The 9,210-nt window shown below is 34.6% G+C and overlaps 1 protein-coding gene across 3 annotated transcripts in view; it reads left to right on the forward strand.

Moving 5' to 3' along the window:
- Positions 1–5,706, forward strand: part of XKR9 (XK related 9) — a 29,813-nt gene extending 24,107 nt beyond the window's left edge. For all 3 annotated transcript variants that reach the window (XM_061438961.1, XM_061438958.1, XM_061438959.1), the window contains one exon: positions 5,010–5,706. In XM_061438961.1, the coding sequence (XP_061294945.1) occupies positions 5,010–5,638 (629 nt within the window). In that variant the 3' untranslated portion in view covers positions 5,639–5,706. The remainder of the gene's footprint in view (positions 1–5,009) is intronic.
- The last annotated feature ends 3,504 nt before the right edge of the window (positions 5,707–9,210 follow it).

Raw genomic sequence — 9,210 nt, forward strand, 5'->3', positions numbered from 1 at the left:
TGATGAGGGTTCCATGTGGTTTTGGATTCACCTCAGAGTAGTAGCAGATTGTCCTCTCCCTTGGAGTTTTCTCTATGCTAGATTTTCTTGTAAGATGAGTTTATTCTCCTAAACAGTCTTCCTGTTTCCAGTTTCCCTCTAGATGTAGTCCTTTCTAATATTTTCATATTTGTTAGTGTAACATTGAAATGAGCCTACAGCGTATGAGATCTCTTTTTCCTTGGGATGCCCAGAATAGTTGTATATTATATAGTCCCTGAAGCTAAAAGATCAACATTTAGAGCTTACAACCTGTACTTTGGTAGATAACTGTGGCTGCTTCTGTGTGGTGGGATTATAAATGATTTTACTTATTTCATCTTCTTTGTATTTTTCTGAATTTCAAAATCTTTATAGTAACCATGTTTTGATAATTAGGAAGAATAATTCAAAATGTAAAAAAAAATCAATTTGTGTATAAAACGACTTGAGAAAACTGAGCATATTCTTTTATTTTGTTCCTTCCTGAACTCATGCTAAAGAGGAAAGTAAAGGAGTGAAAACAATAAAACTCATAAGGACGAAGAGAATGCAGAGTAGAATAGCAGACTAGAAATATCGGTAAATATTTAGAAGATGGAAAGCAGATGGAAAACTTGGGTTATTCAAATCAGGTCCACCACCACCAAAAGGCTAAATTATTTGAATCAATTCTCCTCCTGAAATTATCTGAAACAATTGGGTATATAGTTTCAAAATTCTTCATAAAAGCTTAAAATAATCTGATACAACAGGCCAAAATATGCATGAAAGCGGGAGTGCAGCAGGGTTGAGTAGTACTGTGAAGGTATTTACACTCTGAGGAGTTTTACAGAAACATACACAGCAGATTCAGTTTTGATGGCTTCCCAGAGTCCAGAGGACTGGAAACAAAACTCAGGGTCCTCACAAGGGGAGGATATTTAGTAGAAAATCCTACTTGTAAAGCTGATATGCCAGAAGGCACCCTTCCTCTCCTCAGGGTAAAAGTTAAGCTACCTACTTCTAAATGAAAATTGACTGCATAAACAAAAATAATACTATGTGGCTAAGGAAAAGAATGAAAATACAAGACAGAAATAAATACAAGACAGGTAGAAGATGAATGGAGTTAAACTGTCTTAAATGCCTTATACAGTTCAGGAGAAAGGTAAAGCAGAAATGAATCTGGGCTTTTTAAGGTGTAAAATAATTAGACCCTAGTTTTTTTTTTTTAAGAATATATTATTAGGAAGACAAAATTAGATATTATGTTAGTCTGCTTGGGCTGCCATAACTACCACAGACTGGGCAGCTTAACCAACAGAAATATATTTTCTCATAGTTCTGGAGACTAGAAATACGGGGCCCAGTCGGGTTGATTTCTGGTGAGGACTCTGGGTTGCAGATGGCCACCATTTTGCTGTGTCCTCACATGTCTTTCCTCTGTGTATGGAGAAAAAGTGAGATCGCTGGTATCTCTTTGTCTTCCTACAAGGATACCAGTCCTGTTAGATTCAGGCTCCACCTTTATGACCTTGCCAAACCTTAATTATCTCCCTAAAGGGCCTATCTCAAAATGTAGTCACATTGGGGTTTAGGGCTTTAACATATGAATTTAGGAAGAATATAATTCAGGCCATAAAAGGTATGAAAATAAGCATTTTTTAAAATATAAAAAATAAGTAATAGCAAATTATAGGGATAAGAAATCTGACCAATACCACAAATTTCACAATAGAAAGAAAAGTAATATCTTTTTCTTATTTTAATGCTCTTTAATACAAATTTTTAGTATCTGATTGGCTTTTGATTTGATAATGATTTTATAATTTCTGTAGAAAAGAAAAATTCAATCTTTTTTGTAGTGCAGTTAACAGAAATTTTATTTTTTAATTTAGAAAAGTTTCAACTTCACAAATTATTGATAATGTTATATGTATATTTTTGGATTATTGTCACATTTGAAACAAACTCTACCAATTTATTCAATAATGTGATTTAAGATCAGGGTATATCAAGATTTTTTTTTGAACTGATTTTAAATACTGTTTGAATTGACAACACTAATTTATTGTTGTCTAATTTAGTAAATAGTGGGAGTCTTGTTTTTTTCAATAATTTGTCAATAATGTCGAATCAGAAGAAGTTAAAAATAATCTGTATAGATGTAATTGGGCAAAGTCATTCCATACTGAGATAAATGCATAAACAAAGGCATGGTTTGGCAAAGACAAGGAAATTCAGTTTGGATAAAGTGTAATGTACAGATTAGATTAGCAAAATGGGCAGAAAAAGTATATTGGAAACAGGTATGTAAGCAGGAAATGGAAAATAATGTCAAACAAATAGTGTCAGGTGGACAAGGATAGATAATCATGCCTTAATGTTAAGGAATCAAAGACCTGTTGATGGCAGGGTAGTGACGCGTTAAGATAAGGCAAACTGCTTGAAAATCCTAGATCTGTTACTTACTCATAATTATCCAAGCAAATTTTATAAACAAATCCTCCTAAACCTAAACTCTTCTCAACTCAATTTCCTTTTAGCTAGAGCCCCCACATGATGACAGTTGCTTCAGTACACTTAGGGGAAAATGTGTAAGAGGGAAAATAGGAGTAGAAACAGGGAATTTAAGCAATTACAATTAAAACATCTTATTTTTCCAAATTTTATAAAAGTATATGACAAAGTGAACACATTGCCAGGGCTTTGCCAGGCTTGGAAGGAGTCTGGGCAAGCATGGGTCCCTGAAATTTAAGCTTCATTATCTTCATGATACATCTTCCTGTGAGATAGAAATTTTGATTAATTTTAAACTTTAATAAGTTTAGTATACAGGTTGTGATTTCTAGGGAAGCCTTCAAAGAATAAAAGCAGTGTATCTCTGAAGGACATGTGTTACTAGATTGAAAAGTTGATAAAATGGCCCACACCAAGCCTATCATTATAACATTTCAGAGACTTAAAGATTTTAGAAGATTTGAAAGAAAATAAAGATTGTTTAAATATAGAGAAAGTGAATAGCTTTGAAATTCTTAACTGTAACACTTGAGATTAGAATTTAAAAGATAAATGACTTCAGTGGAAAACTTTCATTGGAAAACATTTTTAAACTTTGAATTCTATTTCTGTTGAAACTGTATATCAAACATGGAGGGTAGAATAAAGACATTTAGAGACATTCATGCTCAAAAGTTCAGCTTAAGGGCAGCTTTTCTCAGAAATGTCTGGAGAATGTTTTATCCAACCATGAGAATGAAGCAAGAAAGAAATAATGGGAAACAAAATCAACAGTGAAGAAAGGTAAAGGCAAGTTCTGGGAAGACAGGGAAGCAAACCTTGACAACAGCTACCTTTGACCATAAAGATCATATTATTATTTTAAAAAAAGCTAATAGATGTATCTGGGGAGTTTAATTAATTTGAAGAGTTTGCTAAAAAAATATTTATGAGTCATGAAATAATAAGCAAAGTAAGGAATAATGAAATGTTTTAAAAATATTGCATTGTATACTTGAAAGTTGTCATGTTGACCTACCAAAAATGTCATGGGGGGATGAGGTATTAACTAACCTCATTGTGGTCATCATTTTGTGTATATATGTATATCAAATCATCACATTGTAAACTTGCATGTATATTAATAATATCTCAGTAAAGCTGAGGAAGTTTTTAAAATTAATAAAATACTTCAACAAAAAAAGTTCTAAAAGGAAAAGAAATATAAGCAGAATGTAGTAATTTGGCTGAGCAGCTTTTAAATCAATAAACAGTGTCTAAAGTAGATGAATTTAAAAAACAGCATAGTATGTGTTTTATTTAGAAATAGGGCAATAATGTCAGAAGAAATGTTAAGACTTGATAGTGGTTTTTTTCTGAGGGTCCCTACTGAGAAGTGAGAAGGGGCAGAGAAAGCTACTGCTTTTTTCTTATAAGTTCTATGGCATTTATTGATGTTTAAAAAGGAAGTATATGTACTAGATTTGGTAGAAATTAAAACCAGTTATAAAAAGGACACCACTGAAGGGCAGTTAAGGGGAAATGATGTTTTAATTCATATTTTTGAATTAAAGAAGAAAGAAAAGTCCAACTAATTAGGGCAGTCTGGAATGCTATATGCTAAAACCAGGAGAGTGGACAAAATCATTTACAATCCTCTTCAATAGATAGATCTGTCTTAAATCTGACTTTCTTTCCTAATATATTGACCTCCAATGAGCTTAAATGGGAATGATGAGCATTCTGTATTCTACTCTAAATTACTTCCTTCTAATTCCCCACTATCTTTGCTTTCAGTTTTAGGTCCCCAACTTTGACAGATAATGACATATCTTTCCAAAGTAGTAATTAGCTTGCTTTTCTGCTTTTTGATGGGATAAAAAATGGGCTAAAGATGTAAAACCTATAGAAATTTATAAGTTTTAGATCATATTTGTTCATTTGATCTATCATCTTAAAGACATGGGAAACTGAGCTGTTAATACCTCATGCTTATGTTAAAATTTCTATTTAACCTCCTTCCCTGTCTTCCTGCTGTTTTCTTTCTTGGCTGCCATTTCTCAGTGAACTAGGTTTATGCCCAAGGCAAAGTCAAAAAGACTGGAAAAGCTAGGACTATAACTAATCTCTTAGAAAACTTCCATAGTATGCAGTTTGCATTGTACCAGGTGCTCAAGAAGATTTGTCCAGTGAATTTATTCACAGTCTGGTATAGTGGTTAAGTACACCAACTTTGGAATCGGGCAGATTTCAATTCAAATCTCACCTCTCTGCAACTTGCTGGCTGTGTGATTTGGGTCAAGTAATACATATATTCTCTAAGCCTCAATTCCCTAATATGTAGTACAGAAATATTAATATCTATTTCAAATGATTAAATGAGATGAATATATAAAGTACCTGAATTGTGTTTGTGCCTGTGTATATACAGATAAAACATGTATGGTGTATAATAATATTGCTATTATTATTCCTATAACTACATCTTTAAAAATTTTTTTGTTTTGTAGATGCAGCCATCATGGTCTCTTGCTGTGCTGTTTCTTGGTCGACTGTTGATTATCAAATAGCTTTAAGAAAATCCTTACCTGATAAAAACCTCCTTAATGGACCCTGTCCCAAGCTTGTATATCTCTTTTACAAGTTGTTTACATTATTATCTTGGATGTTGAGTGTTGTGCTTCTTTTATTCTTAAATGTTAAGATTGCTTTCCTTCTACTGTTTTTTCTTTGGATTTTAGGTATATATTGGGCATTTAAAAAACAAACTGATTTTTGTGTTTCCACAAGTATGGAAATCCTATACAGGATTGTTGTTGGATTCATTCTTATCTTTACATTTTTTAATATTAAGGGACAGAATACCAAATGCCCAATGTCTTGTTACTATATTGTAAGGGTATTGGTCACATTGGGGATATTGATTGTGTTCTGGTTTTACCCACTCTCTATTTTTAATGCAGACTATTTTATACCTGTAAGCATTACTATAGTTCTTTCTCTTCTCCTTGGAATTATTTTTCTTCTTGTTTATTATGGGACTTTGCACCCAAACAGAAGTGAAGAGACAAAACTGGATGAAGTTGATGGAAAACCAATTCAAAGAGATTGCAGAATGAAGCATTTCCTCATGGAATAAGCTATTCACTTAAGAGATATGTTTTCTTATTTTTTATTTCATTGGTTAGTAAAGAAAAAGTTTGTGTATGTGTATGTTGTTTCTTATTTTTGCCTTTCTTAATTTGAGACCAGTTCTAGTACATTAATTATGAATGTTAGAGAGTATAATAATGTTTTTATTATTTAATTTTTCTCTATTGCTTGTAAAGTTGCCATCTTGAGCCTGAACTGAAAGAAAGAGTCTAATTCTCATAATTAGAAGGTAGAATTGAATTGCCTCCAACTTTTCCCTCATTGTTTCTGAGCTAAAACTGGCATTTGTCTTCTTTCCTCTATTTTCTTCATCCAGTTATATCTATCTATCTATCTATATATATATCTTTTTTTTCAGTGAGTTGGAGACAGATTGAGTAGAGGAAAAGGAAAAGGAAGGAAGAAGAAGAAAACAAAACAGAAAATTAATCATTTAACCCATCTTAACCATTTTTAAGAATATAGTTCAGTAGTATTAACTATATCACTTTGTTGTGCTGCTCTGTTAACATTTTTATCTTGCAGAACTGAGACACTATTCCCATTGAGCAATTTCCCATTCCTCTCTTTCTCCCTGGCAAACACAATTCTATTTCCTATTCTATGAAGTTGGCTATTGTAGATATTGCATATGAGTGAAATCATAAAGTATTTGTCTTTTTGTGACTGATTTCACTTAGCATAATGTCCTCATGGTTCATCTATATTGTACTGGGTGAGAAGACTTCTTTTTAAAGGATGAAAAATACTCCATGGTATATACATATATGCTACATTTTCTTTATTTATACTTCATTGGGTTCCTTTTACCTCTTGGCTAATTTTGAATTGTTTCCTGGATACTATGAGTATCTTTAGTTCCTCTTGATTGTTTCTTAGAGGAATATTTTTTTTTTTCTTTTAGAAACTTAAACTCTGAACTCTAAAGAGTCTTTATTTGGTTAGCCTTCAATGTACTACTTGGGAGTCTGCACCTCACGTATATATAGTTCAGTCAGTCAGAGATTTGGGAAGAGTTAATACATGAAATGAGGCTTATGTTGGCTGTCTCCTTTTTATGATTTTCACTGTCACTCTTCAGTTTCTGTGGTCACTCCATACTCTGTCCTCTGGGATTTTAAGCCATTAAGACTGTGGCTTTTCTATCTCGGTTTGTATATACACAGTGTGCCGACGGGGTCTATCTTTACTCAGTGCCATTCCTTCTTCAGAATGTTGACTGCCTTCCAGTGTCCACCTGTTTTTTTTCCAGGTAGTTTTTTTTTTTTTTCTTCATGTTTTATCCAGAGTTTATAGCGGTTTGTTTTTTTTTTTTTGAGAAAGGGTTTAAGCAGTAAGAGTTATACCCATCTTTTTATCAATCAGTACCATTTTTAAGTCTTTCTGTAATGTTTGCATTTTTTTCTGAGATTTGCTCAAACATAATGTGTAAGTTCCTTTTGTTTAACATGGTACTGATTAATAAAAAGATGGGTGTAACTCTTACTGCTTAAACCCTTTCTCAAAAAAAAAAAAAAACCCGCTAAGTCTCTGCAGCCATGAAATTAAAAGATGCTTACTTCTTGGAAGAAAAGATCCAATCTCATACTTATGACCAACCTAGATAGCATATTGAAAAGCAGAGACATTACTTTGCCAACAGAGGTCCATCTAGTCAAGGCTATGGTTTTTCCAGTGGTCATGTATGGATGTGAGAGTTGGACTGTGAAGAAAGCTGAGCGCCGAAGAATTGATGCTTTTGAACTGTGGTGTGGAAAAGACTCCCGAGAGTCCCTTGGACTGCAAGGAGATCCAACCAGTCTATCCTAAAGGGGATCAGCCCTGGGTGTTCTTTGGAAGGGATGATGCTAAAGCTGAAACTCCAATACTTTGGCCACCTCATGCGAAGAGTTGACTCACTGGAAAAGACTGATGCTGGGAGGGACTGGGGGCAGGAGGAGAAGGGGACGACAGAGGATGAGATGGCTGGATGGCATCACCGACTCGATGGACCTGAGTCTGAGTGAACTCTGGGAGTTGGTGATGGACAGGGAGGCCTGGCATGCATCGATTCATGGGGTCGCAAAGAGTCGGACACGACTGAGCAACTGAACTGAACTGAACTGAACTGAACTATCCTTTTATAAGAACTTCTCTGGTGGCTCAGATGGTAAAGCGTCTGTCTTCAATGAGGGAGATCAGGGTTCCATCTCTGGGTCGGGAAGATACCCTGGAGAAGGAAATGGCAACTCACTCCAGTACTATTGCCTGGAAAATCCCGTGGATGGAGGAGCCTGATAGACTACAGTCCATGGGGTCACAAAGAGTCGGACACGACTGAGTGACTTCACTCACTCACTATCCTTATTTATTTGACCCTCACAAAAAACTGGGCAATATAGTTATTGTTATCACTACCCTTTAGCTGACTTCCCTGGTGGCTCAGATGGTAAAGTGTCTGTCTATAATGTGGAAGACCCGGGTTAGATCCCTGGGTTAGGAAGATCCCCTGGAGAAGGAAATGGCAATCCACTCCAATACTGTTGCCTGGAAAATCCCATGGACAGAGGAGCCTGGTAGGCTACAGTCCATGGGGTCTCAAAGAGTTGGATATGACTGAGCTACTTCACTTCCCTTACCCTTTAGCTGGGAAAAGCAAGCCTCATAGAATTTAAGTAACTTGCCAAATTTCACACAGATCCAATCTCATACTTTTGACCTCCTCTAGTTTGCTTTCATTCTATTCTTTATCTGATAAATAGGTAAACTGACCCATCAACAGCCTAGAGCTATAGTAAATTACACATGATTTGTAAAAACTATTATTAAATTATTTATTTGCCAACAAAACAATTTTTTAAATTTGGTCCCAATATTTGTTGGCTCTAGTACAGGATGGGGCTTAGGCTGTGTCACTGATTGAATAATTTGACTAACAATACATGTAATGGAAAGTGGCAATTTACATAATGGAAAAAATGGGTAGAAAATAATGTACATCTACTGAATATTGCATTGATTTTATAGCAAATGTTGATTTGCTATAAATAAAATCAATATTGATTGATTTTATAGCAAAGAAACAAATGGGTTGATCCTGGATCCTGGTCAGATGTTTTGGCTAGTTAGCAAGCTCTTAAAATGAACTTTTAATATCTAATTATTTTATCTTTATTCATTTTATCTTATTTTCTATAACATTCAGCCATAGATTTATAGCACTTTTAAATCCCCCCTCAATTTAGTGTTAGCTTTTTCTAGATTATTCTGCACATATGAAGGGCTTTTGAAAATTTAGAAAAAGCATAGGAATAATTACGAGCAATACTCATAAAAGAGCACTCATGCACTGTCCTAGTTAAGAGTTCTCCAGATAAACAGAACCAGTAGGATATATAGGGAAACACGTAAGAGGGGATTTCTTGTAAGAATTGGCTCACGTGGTTGTGGAGGCCGAAAAGCCCCACCATCAGCCACGTGCAAGCTGGATAACCATGAAGGCCTGTGGTGTAATTCCGCCCAAATCTGAAGGCCTAAGAATCATGGGACTAATGATTTAAGTGCTGATCTGGGTCTAAG

The sequence above is a fragment of the Bos javanicus genome, chromosome 14, assembly GCF_032452875.1.
Source record: "Bos javanicus breed banteng chromosome 14, ARS-OSU_banteng_1.0, whole genome shotgun sequence".
In the NCBI taxonomy this organism is placed as follows: domain Eukaryota; kingdom Metazoa; phylum Chordata; class Mammalia; order Artiodactyla; family Bovidae; genus Bos; species Bos javanicus.